The sequence below is a fragment of the Semicossyphus pulcher genome, unplaced genomic scaffold, assembly GCF_022749685.1.
Source record: "Semicossyphus pulcher isolate SPU_LCO1_2020_fin unplaced genomic scaffold, fSemPul1.0.p SCAF_13, whole genome shotgun sequence".
Lineage (NCBI taxonomy): Eukaryota > Metazoa > Chordata > Actinopteri > Labriformes > Labridae > Semicossyphus > Semicossyphus pulcher.
In genome coordinates this window covers 29,385,001-29,402,856 of record NW_027211637.1, presented here as the reverse complement: position 1 = coordinate 29,402,856, position 17,856 = coordinate 29,385,001, and the positions used below count along the sequence as shown (strand labels likewise).

Sequence of the window (17,856 nt, the reverse complement as noted above, 5' to 3'; positions counted from 1 at the left end):
CTCTGACTAAAGAGCAAATACAACAATATCCAAGTTCAGTGTTTGACATTGTATAACTTCCCATGTGTAAAGGTCAGTGCAGCTATATATCTGTGCTTCTTACAAGCTCTATCGTGCTAGTTTTTGTAAAGAAAACATATTTAAGAAAGAGTTTTTGATCATTGTTTATCCCCCTTCCTAGTTGAGCCCCTTCACACAATCAAAAGATCATGAATTTTAATACATATTAAGATTACATCACTCTAATGAACGTGGATTTCCACTTGGATCAAACAGAATTAGATAATGCAACTTCTGGATTTCCATCCTGCTGTTGATCCAGCTGGAAGGTCACTTGTAGTTCATTTGTTGCTCGGTGGATGGAGGGGATCAGGGGGCGAGTGTACGATAACAAACTCCCGGCCTGCTGGGATTACAGTGTGGTGTGCCCTACTGGTTATATTTAGCAGGCTAACAGTCATAGTGTGGTCACCCTGCTGAGCTGACCAGGTGTCACTCAGCCCAGTGTTGGTGTCACTGCAGGGATCATCAGTGCAGAGAAAATCCACTGAGGTTTCATAACAATGTGCCAACAGCCAATCAAAGCCACTGTCAGGTGGAGCTGCAGAGACAACTTGATTAATGCCTCAGTATCAGGGCCGCTGATACTCCAGAGAGGAATTAAACACACACTGTAGACAACAGTCAAATAACTGTTTACTCATTCTGATCAGATGTTGTTGCTTTTAATTCAATATTCTGTTCTTTTTATTGTTTCTTTTTTTATAAAATATTTTGTAACACATCATTTTACAAGCCTTCTACTGATACTCACTGAAGCCTGAGGGGAAAAACAGGTACAATTTGATTAATAATGATAACATAATGATTATTGTATACATTGTTAGTTTTTATAGTTTATGGAAGAAGATGGATACCTACGGAAAAATAAAATTGGAGAGTGCGTAAATACTAATGTTTCTTTACCTACTTTTTGAAAAAATGTTTTATAATAGTGAAAAAAAAATTGTGATAGTCTATTCTACCATCTATGGTCAGTATTTACATTTTTTGTAACAGCATGTAGCCTTTCCAGCGTGGCCAAACTCCTCCCCGAGGGCTTTGGCCCTTACGTCATGACGTATCCCCGTTATGGCCAATGAGAGCTAAGGAGGGCGTAAAGCGCTCTCGCGCCGGGTAAAAGGGATTTGACAGTTGCAGGTCTCGAGCTGATCCTCCAGTAGGCTTCATCAGTGGGACGGAGACCATGGCTGCGGCTGCTGCCTGCGGCCAGCACAGCGCTGCGATAACGGCAGCGGTTAGCGGCAAAAAAACGCATACTGGCAGGGAGCACAGCCGGAGGAACAGGGAAAACTCTCGCCGGAGACAAGCCGCTCTTTTGTTTCTTAGTAACATCTCTCTGGACGGACGGCCGGTCCGGAGTAATTCCGCTGAGAATGTAGGTAGTCGCCACCACAAAGATGCCGACTATGAGGGAGCCGACCCCTGCTCTGCGGCGGCGTTAGCGGCCGGGTTGTCCCCGGAGCTGGGTAACAGCAGCTACGGGACATTCTCCAGTTTGGCAGCGTCCGCGAGCTCCGGGGCGGTCAATCCCACTCCGGCACCGAGGACAGGGCTCCTAAATATACCGCCTATACTCGTCCTGCCGTCGGACACGGGGTACAACGATGTGGACAGCGCGGAGTTGCTGCTGGACTGCCGCAGAGCCTCGTCCCCTTCACCGGGGAACAGTAACCTGCTCTCGCCGTCCCCCTCCAACAACAGCCTGCTACCGTCTCCGTTGGGACCGCGGAAGTCTTCAACGCTGCTGTCAGTTCAGAGCTGTAACTCGGTGTCCTCAGAACCGCGACAAAGGTGAGAAAGACACGGCTGTGTTTTTGTTCTGTAATCGGATGAGTATGTTTAGCTTCAGCCAATTACACGGTTGAATTAGCTGTTTTTGTCGGTGGGTTTCCCCCTTAAACAACACCATGGACGTCTCAGCGTTACCTGGAAGTTTAAGTTGTTGTCATTCCTCTCACACAGGAAGGACAGTCGTAGGACTGTCATGGTCTCATTTAACTTTGGCTGAGGCACGATTACCCATCGGTGTTTGTGGTGGGTTTCCAGTGAAATTAAATTGTGTCACTGGTGGTGATGCAAGGTTTCCCCGAATACAATTTTTCTGTTCCCTCCTTGCCTGGAGGTAACACTGGACTCAAAGCCTTAACTGTAGGCATGTAGATGTTCTGAGTCATGTCTTACAGCCCACACATGCATACTGAAGGTGAGGGCAGTATCTAATGAAATACATGACTCATTTCAGACACTGGGCGGTGGAGATGTGGATTATAAAAAGTTCAGAGAAAAAATGTCAGGTGTTCTTTTCAGCTGTTGTTGAAGAGAGAAAGGTCTAGTTGGTACTTGTTTGCAACAATTAGAGTAACTGTAAAACCAGTAGGTGCAGATAAATAGCTCCAGACATGTCTTGTTTACTCATTCAGATCAGATGTTGTCGCTTTTAAGTCAATATTTTGTTCATTTTATTGTGTTTTCAGTTTAGACAACATAAAGGCATTTAAGTTAGTCTTTTATTTACCTTTTAGTCTATAACATGTCAGAAAATAAGGTGATATCTTTCAATTCTCAGGAAACTGAAACTGGACAAAGTTTGGCATTTTGCTTGGTAACTGTTTATTCTTTTAAGTAATTTATCGATGTTTTGGCTAATTTGCATTAGCATATACATATGTTTTCATAAGTGTAAATAACTTTGAGCTTTTTGCTTGCATTTGCACACGAATAGGAAACTTAATTTAAAGGTCGTAGCGTGCTGGAGAGTCAGGTGGGTTTGTAGAGGGGAAGTGAACTCGATGACGGTTAAAAACCACAAACAGAGAACATGAAGTCGGCCTGTTTCTGCGGCACAGTAACATAGAATCATTTTTATTTGGGTGTTTACTACTGAGACTGTCTGTATGTTTGAATTTCTGTCTGACTGAGCAGAGACGATTCAAACTAACATGCAGAGAGAGGCAGAAAGATGCAGCATAAAAGGAATAGGCGATGAATTTCCTCTTAGCTGTGTGAATGTGATTTTATAAGGAAGTGAGTGACAGTCTCTGTGTGTGTGTGTGTGTGTGTGTGTGTGTGTGTGTGTGTGTGTGTGTGTGTGAGTGTGTGTGTGAAGCTTACTCATCTGGCAGGGGCTGACACACGCTGCGCCTGTGTGAGTGCTGATGGATGGCTCAGCTTCGTCACCATGTTGGCAGCGTATCAAACCCGGAGAATGTCAGCCCCGCAGCGATAAACACTGCTTAACCCATTTACACCTAACAACAGGCGGGAAATTAGCAGCAGATAACAGCTCATCAGTCAGACTGCTGCAGCAGGACACCAGCCGCCATCCACAGCTCCTCCTGACACTTTATTTTGTTGATGTGATGCTGCAGGATTATATTGGACTCAATGCCAGGGCGGTTGTTGTTCGTGAAAAGGAGGGACTTTTACACACATTTCTTTCATAATTTATTGATCCAGAACATTTCTGATTGATAACTTGGTTCATAAAATGTTCAATTATAGTGACCATTTTCATAAAAGTCTAAGGTGACTTTATCAAAATCAGTAAACTGAATAAATCTGAACTGTTGGCCTGCCACGCGAAAAAAGACTAACTCTAATGTTTGAAATTATAAAGGCAATATCCACTATTTAACATTTTGTAGACAACATGATCGTTCGATTAATCTAGAAATTTATTAGAAGATTTATTTATGATGAAAATCATTTTAAGATGCAGCTGTTTTTTTTGGTAATGTCATTAAAAGACTAAGAAATGCAGCCCATAAAAAACCTGTGGAGAAGTTTTTGTATCATTATAAAAGCAACAAAGTGTATTGGAGACAGAATTAGGAAATAAAATATGATGAGAATGAAGCCTTTGACCTTAATGACCACTGAAGAGACGAGAATTATTGACAAGAAAACATCAGATATGTGTGGAGTGAAGAAAACGCTGTAACATGAATCCTCAAATGAATACATGAAACAAACAAAAGCTCTCTTAGATATGTCGTCCTTTATTTATTTATTTATTTACATTTATTCAACCATGATGAGTGTCATTGGAAGTGTCCTGGCCAAGACAGCAGCAGCACATTTTAAAAAAACAAAAACAAGTCTGCATATTCTGGGTCACATATCGGAAAGTCTTTAATCAAAGCATCTACAACCTGATGCATCTTCCTCCAACGCCTTCAATCTACTTTTAAAAAGGTTTAAAGAGATCAGGTCCTTCAGACCCAAATCCTCCTGCAGCAGGAGCAGCGTACCTGAAACACCTTTTCCCCATTTCAAGACGTGCTTCGGGGACAGATAGCAAAATTAAGCCTTGCGAGTGAGAAGACTGCAGCTTGCAGCATTTTTCAGATGAATAACAAGTAAGAGAGACGCAAGCTAAGAATTGTATTATAAATAAGGACATGCCAGTGATTTACGGTCGGACAATGCAGACCAGCAAACTCGAGCATACAGGGAGCGATGATGAGTTAGGGCCCCTTAAGATTTGTAATAAACCTGAGAGTGAAGGCATTGAGAAGGTGCATGCACATATAAAACATCACCGGAGTCAAACAGGGGTCCTCTCCTCTTGCTTTTATTTTATGAAAGTTGAATGTAAATTTACTGCCACATGCTGTTTAGCTTGGCGAAACTATTTCTAATATTTGCATATCTTCAGAGGAGGGAAACGTCATATTTTCTTGAAGTGAGCTCTACATTTTCATAGACACAGATTTAGTTCTGTGTGGCAGACAAAGTATAGTACAGGCAATTAATATTGGCCTGGATTGGAGTTATTGTTTAGGCTCTACGTATATATCCTGCATGTTGAAGTAAACCTTATGCTGTTAACATCCACATGTCATGAACAGAGTATTAGGACTTGTGTTTTTCATATGTAAAGTTGTTGGTCACTGTAGTGATGTTTTAAGAATAGATTATTTCAGTTTGGATCAATTAATTAACCTCGTGGTTCCACTGAGTACCAGGCTCTGTAACTTGTGGAGCATCTAATGGAGATTGTAAGGTGCCCTTTCATAAGTTATCACTTGGACGAAGTGCTTTTTCTGTTCAGAGGATCAATATGTGGAATGTCTTCCCTGCAGAGCTCAAACTGGAGCCTGACTGGGAGCATTTTAAACTCAATCTGAAACAGTTTTTGACGAGGGCTCAGTATTGTAGTCATGTATGATTTTGTGCTTCCTGTTTTATTGTAGGAAATTTTTGTATTGTTATATCTGTTTTATGGTTGAGTTTGTTTTGTACTGTCTCTTGTATTTTAAAGGCTGACTTAGGGAAGGGCATTGTAAATTAGCCAAGGCTATAAATGCTGTAGTGTGTGGCACCGATTTACTTGCTTCATACGTGTCCCTAAACAAATAAACATTGAATAAATAAAACTTCTAACATGTAGACACTGGCACTATTTGCTACAGCGTGAACCTGCTGTCCTCAATAGATGTCATTAAACTTTCATCTGATTCCTGCTAAAGGGCGAGCCAGCTGGTGGAAGTAATTTGTGCTAAATGAGCTGCTGTAACTGGTGAACACATGAATGTTAAAGTTTGATTCTGTTGACTACAGTGGGTGAGTCTAGAAGCAGCTTCCTCCTCACCTACACACTTCCTGCTGTAATGAAGTTGGCCGTCGTCTGTTACGATCATCGGTCACGCTCTGTTTGGCCTCTCTGTCTGTGACACGGCTCGGTGTGTGAAGCCCTGCCAGCCAGCTAACCAGCCAGCCAACTGCTTCATTAACCACACACACACACACACACACACACACACACACACACACACACACACACACACACACACACACTGACAAGTATAACAGTTTAGCTGTTTAACTGAAGCTCCTGCAGTGAGGTCACTCGGCTGGTAATCCACAAACTGCTGAAGCGGTTAAACTTCAGCTATGATTCCTCACCTTCACCCTTCCCTCAGACATTTGACATCTGCACAAACTTCTGAATCGTCGTCTTGGCTGAGTGAATCTGCATTTATTGTGACATTTCCTTTATAAAGTGAGCAGTTTTTCTTAAATGAGACAGTTTGTTTTTACCAAACAAAACATTTATTAGTTGGATCAGAATTACAACATCATCAAACTGTTTAAAAGGAAGAGGCAATGGGGGTGTGGTTCTCCTCAATCTGAGGGTAAACACAACGATACAAGAGCAGGAAGCAAAGAGACACAGTGCAGAGGCTGAGCTGAAGGGTTTCGACAGTATTATGACAAGTGTGTGTGTGTGTGTGTGTGTGTGTGTGTGTGTCAGCCTACTGGAAGTCTGATGCTAAGGAAGCAGTAGAAAGAGATGATTGTGCTTTTTACAGGCAGTGTTTGGAATAAGCTGTCCGTGTGACTTTGGTCGGGCGTCAGTTATGTTGCATGTGTACTGAGAGGCGATTTTGTCCACAGCACAAGTGACATATCTTCAAATCAGACATGCATGGACAGCTACGTTCATGCTTTAAGTGCTACAATGCTTGTTATGTTGCAGTGTTCCTTTACTGACTACAAAAACAACTTTATTGACGAAACTGGTGAAACTGGGTCGTGCTCCGTCACAGAGAAAATACTTCCTGGTCGGGCTGCTCTGCTAAAGTAACCACAAACCGCTGCTAACTGGAGGTTAGCTCTGTTAGCTGTGTAGCTAGCAGTTCTGTTAGCTGGACTCAGTCCTGTCTTGTAGCTCAGAGCATCGGGAGTTTTTGTGTTTAGACATTCTGGAGCTTTGTGGATGTGTTCAAACCCCCACGGCAGGGGTGAACCAACCGGGAATGCTGGTGGGAAATTGTGGGAAACGGAGAGGTGAGTTAAAATGGTGGAGTGCTGAAAAAAGTTGATGCCAGCCTAACTTTCTTTTGTCTTCAGTTTGCAGCCTCGCGTTGCTGTTTCGCTGGGTAGTCATACTGTTAGACTGTTGGGGATGCACCAATCAAACTGCATATCTCACGCTACCAACTCAGATAGAAGACATGGCATTTTGTACATAAGTTTAAGTACTTTTCTTATATTGCCCAGTGAATGTGTACATTTCAAAAAGCACTGTATTATGTTATTTCTGCAGCTGCCAGTGGGCCACTACAATAAGAGCAGGCATGATATCAATTCCACTACAGGGGAGACTTGATGTTCTCTGCAATTAGGTGGAAAAATGTGCCTAAAATATCGTTATCAAAATCGTCAATCTGCAAAAAGGGTTGGAAAATATCGGCATATCGTATATCGGCAAAAAATCCCATATCGTGCATGTACCTTTTTGTTTAGTTTTGTTTTAGCAATAAAGTGCAAACTTCAAACAGCATGAGGCTCACACTTCAGTAAGCTAAGTAAGAAGACGCTTCCTGTGTGTGTCCCTTTTCCACCTGCTGACGGAGGTTAACACTCTGCAGCCGCACAGCATCCACACTCCAATTAAGACTTCAGGTCGAGTCCCAACCTGTGGGTGAACTTAACAGGATTAATGGCTCCTCTGAGCGGTGTCAGCTCTATTTAGCGTATTAATTTTTAGTGTGTCTACGTAGCCTGCGTGACCATGACACTGAGGATTCCCCACGATGCACTTGGCTCAGTTTATTTCCGCTCTACCCCGATTAGTTACAGGACGTCATCTGTCCTCCCTCACACAGAGAACATTTCCACTGACACACAGCTTCTGGGAACTCGTTCACTCAATTAGACCTTTATTGGTGAGTCAGATGACATAAAACTTTATGTGTACAAGTAATTTGTGTCGTGCAAAAGGAACAAAGGTCTCTGATTTCTATATTTTTATGATATCCTAGAAATATCAAAGCTCATAGGCTTTAACGACACGGCTTCAAGGTGTAAAGTTTAACTGCCATATTCGTCTGTTTGCATCTTTGCACTGAAGTGGAAAATGTGCTTCGCCTTCGGACTGAACACCTAATGAGGTTAATCCGTGTCAGACGCAGCAGGTCAGTGTCTGCGCCAGGGGGAAACACTAAAACTCTGCTGACCTACCTGTCACACCAGGTGAGGACCCTGTGCCAGCTCTGTTTGGCTGAACTTCCCTCTGGAGGGGTCAGGTGTTCCCTGAGTGATCTCATGGAGCCAGTGACGTCGTGGACTGCTGAAGACTCCACTCTGAGTAATGAGGGTTGTTCCCGCTTTGAATTAGGAGTAGGAGTTTCCCTTGATGACATAAGACCCAGAAGACTCGCTGAGATAATTTGCTTATCCGTGACGTTTCCTGGATAAGATTCAGTGTCTCCACATTTAGTTTAACCGACTACATCAAAGGTTCTTTCATTGCCAGGAGGAAATAAAACACAGAGCAGATAAAAGCTGATTAATCTGCTGAATAGCCAATAAAAAACAGTTCCTTCATATATTTCTGACATGAAGTCAGTGCTTTAAAATGATATGGAGTGAAGAAGCATAATAATCCCAGGTCATCAAACTCTCTCGGGTGTTTCAGGTCTCATCTGAACCCCCAAATGTTGTTCTCCAAGTTTTTATCGTTTTATGTAGGACTAGGTTTTGAAAGATGCTGTTTCTCCGGCTTCCTCCCACAGTCCAAAGACATGCTCGTTAGGTTCATTGGTGACTCTAAAATTACCGTAGGTGTGAATGTGAGTGTGACAGGTTGTCTCTATGTGTCAGCCCTGATTGATTGGCCAGTCCAGGATGTAACCCCGCCTCTGAGATCGGATTGGCTCCAGCCACTGTGCGACCCTCAACGAGATAAGTGGTATAGATAATGGATGGATGGATCTTATATCATTCTCAGTTCAGTTTAGTAGCTCTTGTGTGTAGGGACAAATTGTAATATATAGTAAGTTATGTGTAACAATGAAAGTTTCTTTACAACAGTTACACTTAGAGGAGTCCTTTAACCACCAGGTAGATAAAAATCTATTTGATTTATTGATAAGAGAAGCTCAGGGCCAACCATTAACCACCATGTCCACAGCATAAAATACACACACACACACACACACACACACACACACCCATCCAAACGCACAGACAGTTTCTGTTGTTTATGTGCGTGTCTCTTCTCCTGGTGTCCCTCCCTCTTTTACTCCCTGCAGAGTAAACACAGTTTTAGGGTTTGGTTGTTCAGACTTGGCCTGCTTGTTACTTTTTTTTTTTTCTTTCTCCCTCTTTGATTGTTTTGTTTTTTTATTAACAGCCCCTTTCTTGTTTTTCTTTCTGGGATATATTTGAGCTTCTTCTCTCTTTTTTATCTGTCTCCCCTCTTTAATCTCACTACCTCACGCGTGGTTGGAACTGATATGTGTCGAATGCTGATACTCATTATCGTGGTGTCTAAAGGTCCGGACATTTCTGGAACATTTCTTAATAAAATTTGACCATTTTCATGTTAAAACAACCTTAAAGAGTCAGATCACCTTCGGTTTTTTATTGAGACCATAACGAGGCCATTGAGTGTGGCAGCTGCTGTGTCCCACCTGTCTCATATAAGCTAGGAAGATATTATGTCTACTTGACTAGCAATATCAGCGCAGTTGATCTGTCTGTGGCTCATGTACGAGCAGATACATGTTGTCTTGATTTTCATACACACCCACATCAACACACACCACAATGGACTTGGCGCAGTGAGCTGCTTTGTTCCCCCGAACCTCGTGCTGAATTTGTTGCCTGAAGCAGAAAACTTATCAGCAGCAATACAGATTAGACACACCCTCTGGACTAACACACACACACACTAAACTATGACAAACAAAACGCAGAGAGGGGATGGAATCTGACTGACATCATCTGTATGTCTTGTGTGCATGCGAGTGTGTGTGTGTTAACATGCATGCCTCTGCAATGAAAACAGAGCCGAACCCCACTCCTCCACACCCTGAACACACACACGATCTCTGTCCTTCAGTTCAGCCCGTGCCCTCGCTAATAAATCAGAAAACCAGCCTTTGCCTTCAACTTGTTGAATTTTATATATTCGCACAAACAAGGTGTGTTTCTTAACTTTCTTTGTCCTCACTGAAGCTGATAAACATTCTTCAGGTGCTGTTAAACTTCTTCTTTGTTCTCACGTTTTTTGAGAAAAATGTCTGTCAGGTTGTTCCGTGTTTCAGCCAGAAAAGTTGTTTGGCCCAGTCTTAAGAATGAATCGAGTTTGAGCAGCAAGTGTCTTTATTAACAGAGCTCACGACAGACCATATTGCAATCATTAATCTTTCACTTTTTCACCTTTATCTGACAATCTTGCGCAGCTAGCTCGCTGCACTAGCTTGTGGACGACTTCACTCGTGCAATGAGTTCAATCTCAGTTATATTGTTCTACATGGAACCATTTCAAGACTAACAGGCCTGCAACAGACACAGGAAGTGCATCCAAAATAAGTTGCAGACCCCACCTTTAAGCTTTTAAAGCTTTCATTTTGCTTTGTAGTGTGGTTGGAACTTTTTTGTGCTGATGGTTTTAAATATATCAGCATTAGTGTGAACAGGCCGCTGCCTTCCTGTGACCTTTCACACAAATACACAGTCTAATCAGTCACATCCCTTTTGCAGAACCCAGTCTCTATGAACATGTTGATCGACCGGCTCGTGGCATCATCCTTCATTCATCATACTTGTTTACATGCAGTCTGATAAATCCATTCTAAGGAGATTTAATTGATCTGGTTTGTCGCATTAACACCTTAAGCCACGAAATGTCATGTGAGGATTATAATCAGAGAACAACCAGATTAGAAGAGCTGGATTATACACATTAATCTTCCTTTATACAGGGTATCTGTCCCGAAAAGGTTCAATTAATCGCTTTTAAACAAAACCCAGCAAATTCTCCTGGGTTCGTTTTAACTGAACCGAACAGGTTAGCTATGAAAGCATGCTAAAGTATTAGCATCAGGCTACATGTTTAGTTTTGTGTTGTCAAGAAGAGGACGGGGAGAGAAGAGGAATAAGAAATGAAGGCTGAATTTTTATTCACTGCTGGAGGAGTCTGTTAATCTGGTGATGTAAGACACACAGCAGGCCTGCTGCTGTGTGTGTGTGTGTGTGTGTGTGTGTGTCTGTATATTTGTGCGTGTGTGTGTTGCTCAGTCAGAAGTCCTTGTAGTGTAATCTGTGGAACGTCCAGCATCAGTCAGTCAATGTCAGAGGTGTGGACAGACTGTTCTTACACACTGCTGCCTGCTGTGTGTGTGTGTGTGTGTGTGTGTGGAGGGGGAGGATTTAGACAACAGGACATTTAATCTGTGGTTGCTCGTTGGTCAATTACAAAGTGTGTGCATGTGTGTGTGGTAAGGATTTAGCAAGGGAGGTATTTAAGTAAAGCTGTGTGTGGGTGGGTGGGTGTGAGTGTGAGAGAGAGAGAACTTTACAAATTTAAAGTCACGACTTCCTGTTTCTTTATAACACAGATTTCATCTTTGATCAGAGTCCACTGTTCCTGACAATTTTTGACCAGTGAAGGTTTGTAAAAATATTTTCAAACATTTTGAAGAATGATGCTCAAATAAATGAAACACTTAAGCCCTTTTAGACGGCCAGATCAAGGCGGGATTGTTACGCCTCTGTCACGTCCCGTCTTCTATGTAGAACGCGCGGAGGCAGGATGGTGGGGCGAAGCCGTTCCGCCTCTGAGCCGGCATCGGAGGTAGTAACAGAGGCGAAACGGCGTCTGTGTAAACTGCGGAGCCGGCAGGGCGGAACAATGCTGTGTGTGTGTATTTGAAGCACGCGCTGTTTGTTAACACCTCGCGCACGTTTGACTTCCACAACTCTGGAACACTGTAAAAACACACGCTAGGGGCGGGTTAATGCCTGCGTTGCTTGGTCCAGTGGAAAACGGCAACGGCTGCATGACGGTGGAGCGTTGCTACGGCGCTGAGGCGAAACCGCAGTTTAAAAACAGCTTTTGAGACCCTAAACTGACCTGAAACTGATTTCAATACCCAAACTCTGCAGGATCACTGAGTACAGCTCTGAAACGAGGACTGCCCTCGACTACAAACATTTTCCTCGGCGACCTAATTCCATCTGTTTGTCGTTTCATATTGATGACTTCTGGGGCCTCAGTGAGTTCCAGGGCTGAAAAAAGGACATGTGGAACATTGTTAACACTCTGCTACATTACAGAAAAATACAACACTGTGATAATAAACCTATGAAATATAAGTTTTACAAGCACATGCAGCAACCAACCATTGGAGTCTTTGTGAACCAAGACTTCTCATCAACAGTCGGTTAGGTTTTCCATCGAGGGGCAGCTCTTGCTGAAAATAACACATGGCTGTTTACACTGAACGCAAACAGGCAACTCTCCAGTATATTGTATTTTTGACAACAGCATCCTTAACAATGTTGCAAAGAAAGAGAGAAATTCTCTCAAATCAAATCTTTTATGTAAAAATAAAATGGATGCCTGAAAACCATCAATAAGGTCTGTCAGGTCCGTTCTGCAGCAAAGTTCTGTTTTATGTCACAGCAGCTTGAGGGCTTCAGTTGGAGCCTTTACATGAAAAACACTGCAGCAGTAATAACAGAACAAGCTGACTTTATAACAGATCTTGACAGCAGCCATGTGGAAAATTGGATTGTGGAACTGCTGAAACTGCAAGACGGCCGACTAAAATTTCTGACATGGCAGAAATCCAGCCGATAGTCTGACAGACAGATTGTGGATAATCGTGGCAGTAAATCAGGGACCAAATCAAACTACTTAAATTTGCAAAGACGTGCATTTTACTTTATGAGCATAAACACAGAGACGGCGAATCTCAAACAAACATGGCTGACGACCTTAAGAGTCAAAATTGATTCCTGTCCCAGAGCAGGAGATCTGCAGAGACAGATTAAGCCAGCGTGTGCTGATATATGCCAGTGGTCTGATTGAGTGTGTGTGTGTGTGTGTGTGTGTGCAGAGTTAAACCTCTGCCTCTGATCTGTGGCAGCTGTATGTGAGGAGCAAACATCCAGATACAATAAGAACAGATATCGTACTTCCTCCGAGCCGTCAGGACGCGGCAGAAATACATTCAATAACCTCCCAGTATCAAGTGAATCAGTGCATGTAGATCAGAGAGAGGTATGTATTCAAATTATATTGAATTGACTGAACATTTTCAATAGCCACTTGCCTGAGAGGGTTTCACTCTAAGCTTGGGGCTGTGGAAAGAACTTATTTCATTTGTCCTTTTTAATAAAGGTGTGGTAGAAGTATAGATAAATATGAAAGTATCTGTAAATGTCAAAAACTTTTGGAAAGAAAGGAGATATTTATGGAGCGAAGAAAGGAAAAAGATGCTTGTGAGGAGTTAAATTTGGAACCGGGGTGATGATCAGATTAAAGCTGTTTTTCAGACTTCCTGGTTAATCTGACATTTTCTTTGTATCGGTGTGACAAGACTGTTCAGTGGTTCAATCTGGTCAACAGAGAGACAGAGAGAAGGAGAGGGAGAGAGAGAGAAGGAGAGGGGGACAGAGAGAAGGAGAGGGAGAGAGAAGGAGAAGGAGAGGGAGACAGAGAGAAGGAGAGAGAGCTTCTTCATTTGTCCAGGCAATGAAAATTCAATTTCAATTTAAAGGGGTCCAAAGGACAAAAGTAATGATTGGTGGTGTGATTTGATTGGAGTAAAAAAGAAACTAAATTTCATCTAGGCGCAAAATCTGAATGGATACAGAAGGACCAATAGAGCGGCTTGTTAGAAACGATGAGGAAGAGGCTCAAACTAGAGAACTTTGGAGTAAAATAGCTTTTAGTGACTGAGGGAAGACATGTCACATTTGCAGTTATGCTGTGGTGACAAAATTAAAACCTGAAAGTAGATATCAAGCAGCTCTATATACCTACTGTAATGCACAATTTGCATATTTATAATGTATAAACCTGAGATGGAAGCAGGGAGAATAAGCTAAATGTCTTGGGTTAGCTGCACTTGTAGGCCATTGATTAAGGGTCACCGTGATTTATAGACTGTACAAAGGAGGAGGATGACTGTTACCCATTGGTTTGTGGACTTAAGTTTTGAATAGGGATGTTTGATATTATCGGCACGTTATCGGTATCTGCAGATTACGGCTTGAGTTGAAGTGGACTTCTGGCAAATGTATTTTAGTATTTATGTTATTTATTGTATTATATTGTTTTGTTTATTTTATTTATTGTAATTGCTGCATCGTATGGGTCACTGCTTTTAATCTGTACAGCACTTTGGTCAACCCCGGTTGTTTTAAATGTGCTCTCCAAATAAAGTTTGAGTTGAGTTGAAAATGACATATCGGCATCGGCAGGTATGTCATGCCGATATTTTCTGCTTTTACAACAGCACTTTAATTCTGCCTAAATGCTTGATTCCCTAAAAAAAGAAAAGAAAATGTTACAAACGTACATAACCTCAGTTTAAGAACTTTTCTTATATTGCCCAGTGAATGTGCACATTTACATAAAAGTGCTGTATTGTTATTTCTGCAGCTGCCAGTGGGCCACTACCATAATAGTAGGGATGATATCATTTCCACTACAGGGGAGACTTGGATGTTCTCTGCACTTAGGTGGAAAAAAACATGTGCCTAATATATCGGTATCGAAATCAGCAATTGGCAAAAAGGGTTGGAAAATATCGGCATATTCGATATCGGCAAAAAATCCCAATATCGTGCATTCCTAATTTCAAAGCTTCGAGTTTGGCATTTTGGATGTGGCCATCTTGTTTTTTGGGGGGCAAAGGTGACCGTATTTGGAAGAGAGGGTGTAGCTGTAGAGGAGCTAATCCTAGCACTAGCTTGGTAAGCAAGGTGCGTCCCTATATCCAAAGAAACTGCGATGGGGATGCTAACTCTTTCAGGCTTTTAAATACCTGCAGACCGCTAAGGGTGACTTTAAGTACAGTGAATCTCTGAACACATTAAAGAATACCCGGTTAGTTTAAGTTATAAAGATCTGAAACTAGTGTTTGAGAACATTAGAAACACTTTTATTGAGGTACCCTCTGACCTCTGACTTGTTGTTACAACCTCTTGAGTGGCCCTCACTGGCCATCAGGAATAATGCAGGTTTAAGACAGTTCGTAACTGACTTCACCTTAAGGCCAAGATACTCTGCACTTCTTGCCTTTATTGTTAAAAATGATTAATAACAAAGGAACAAAATTACAGGAGACGCTTAGTTTGTTTGGAAGAGAGAAAGAGACGTGATGACTTCTGTTCAGGAAGAAAATACAGCCAGACAGTTCGACTGCAGCAAGTGAATAAAGAAAAAAGGAACAGGAAGTTATTAAAAGAACAGATAGATAAAAGCTGAGATTTGTCAAAAAAGGACAAAATAAAAACACCTCCCAGAAATCTTTCTTTACTCTATTTTCAGCATACAGTGTTCTGACAGTGTGTTGGCACTAGTTTATTTTCAGCTAAATCGACGACAGCTATTTTTAGTGTGACTCTGGTGTTGTTCATGACTCAAACTGGATGAAATGACTCGTCCCAGAAAAATCCATCACTACAGCCCCCAAAATCAGGCCTGCTGGGATGGGGCTGGAACAAGGCTCGGCAGTAAATCAAAGAAATTCACAATTCCCATTTTGCCTTCCAACGATTATGAAGATAATTTAGATAAAGTGATGATTGTGCCGCATTCTGTTTTCAAAGCTTTTCATTTTCCCCTTCATTCACATGTATTCAGGTAGATGGTAGATGCACCTACTGCATACTGGCTTCAATGCACCATCAGTCTCAGTTAGGCTCTCGCATGTTGAGTTCAGCTCGAGCCAAGATGACAGAGTAGTCCCAGTAAAAAAAAATCGTAATTTCAATATCGACCAAAACGAACGTGATGAGGATTTTTGCCTTAAACAAGCAGCCCCACTCTGTTCTCTGACCTGCAGTCACTGTTTCTTGTGTTATTTATTGGAGATGTGGTGTCTGAAGGTCATCCACTTTGAACTTCATGCCATACTGCATACTGTTTGAGACATACAGTACACACAGTGTAGGCCTGGGGGAAGAAACCTGTCTGCTTAATGTTTTGTTGAAGCCATGGCATTTAGGTGGTTTGGCCTTTAGTAAAATAGCATTTAGAAACTGGTCACATCTTATTAGTTTTGGGTTATTAGACTTTGTTGCAGGATGACAGTGTTATGGTATTCAAAGCATGGATGGACGATATTATCGGCACGTTATCGGCATCAGCAGATATGTCACTTATCTGTTTTCTGCCGATATTTGCCGCCGATAAATCAACGCTTTCATTCTGCCTAAATGCTGAAAGATTCCCTAAAAAGCTTGACGTAATGCGACAACATTAACTCGGCGCGAGTGTGCACACGCACTTCATGCACCAAGCCTCTTCTGTCAAGCGTGAAGAAGGGTGCTGTATGTCTGCAGTATGGCAGTTTTTCAAAGTTTCTGAAAAGGACAGCAAGGCGGCTATTTGCAGTGGTTGCTCAGCATCAGTTATGCAAGGAGGGGCCAAATGTCATCATCCAAGTCTGTCTAAGTTGTTTGAATATTACCGTTTTATTTGAAAGAAATGTTACAAACAAATAAATATGGCATTTCGTACATAACCTAAGTTTAAGAACTTTTCTTATATTGCTCAGTGAATGTGCACATTTTAAAAGCAATGTATTATGTTATTTCTGCAGCTGCCAGTGGGTCACTACAATAAGGGCAGGCGTGATATCAATTCCACTACAGGGGAGACTTGATGTTCTCTCCAGTTAGGTAGAAAAAAGCATGTGCCTAATATATCGGTATCGAAATCGGCAATCTGCAAAACGTTTTTGGAAAATATCGGCATATCGGATATCGGCCAAAAATCCAATATCGTACATCCCTTATTCAGAGGAAGCTTTTAGTGTGGTTGTTGAGGGTAAAGGGCTCAGTACTGGTACGTAGCATCACGTGATAAGTTACCTGAAACTCTTCAGCAGGGCATTAAAGTCCTTTCTTCTCCCTGTGTCTCTGAGATGGTCATGCAAAGACAATGTGCTGTTTTCATTCATGTATTCACATATTCATGCATGGAGTCATTCTGTTATGTTACTGCATAACAACACAAATATATTCAGAAAGTCTGGCGCTCTTATTCACTCATATGTTTTTAGTGTCTTTTGAAAAGGGCATCAGGCAAACTGGATTTGACTTTTGTTTGGAAAAGCTTACAGATAATAATATTTACAGAAAAATATCCCAAGTGTAAAACTAGATGTACTGTTCACATCTGAGTTTGTTTTTAACAATCTTCCATTCAAAAAAAATGGCAAATAGAAAACAGACTTTATATGAAATCAGAGCAGAGACGCTGACCCAGTAATGTCCATCAATCCTTAGTGTTTCATCACAAACGGACAGTGACGTCCGACCAAACCCTTAGGATATAAGCGAACGTGCAGCCAGCATGCATCCTTTTCTAAACACTATTCATCATCATCACGTTCATCGTCAGCAAACTGGATTTTTCCGTTCCCACAGAGGGGGAACTTTCCACAACATCCCAGACAGATGTAGTAGGCTGGTTCTCATGGAAATGGGCCACTGGTCAGACTGTTGGGATAATGAGTCTGCAGATCCACAGCTCAGATACTGGGACAGATTTAGACTGACTGGGAGAGCGCTGGCGTCAGCTAATCGCACTCTTACCCAGATACTGTTGTTGTTTATGACCTCAGTGTTTTCCTCGCAGAGCCTGCAGGCTGAGAACAGATAACTACCAGGGGTGTTTATGGTGACGGTTAGCATCTGCTATATTTGAACCAATCCCTTTAAATGTTGATCACACTCCTGCTGAAGAGCTCTAGGGCCATAATTGTGTGTTGAGGAATGCTTGTGGTCCATCGAAACCATCTAATTGTTATTTGTCTG

The 17,856-nt window shown here is 42.0% G+C and overlaps 1 protein-coding gene across 1 annotated transcript in view; it reads left to right on the top strand.

Annotated features, from left to right (window-relative positions):
* The first annotated feature begins 1,240 nt into the window (after positions 1–1,240).
* cables2b (Cdk5 and Abl enzyme substrate 2b) overlaps positions 1,241–17,856 on the top strand; it is a 36,736-nt gene continuing 20,120 nt past the window's right edge. The window contains exon 1 of the mRNA XM_069660854.1: positions 1,241–1,854. Within this exon, the coding sequence (XP_069516955.1) occupies positions 1,247–1,854 (608 nt within the window). The 5' untranslated portion in view covers positions 1,241–1,246. The remainder of the gene's footprint in view (positions 1,855–17,856) is intronic.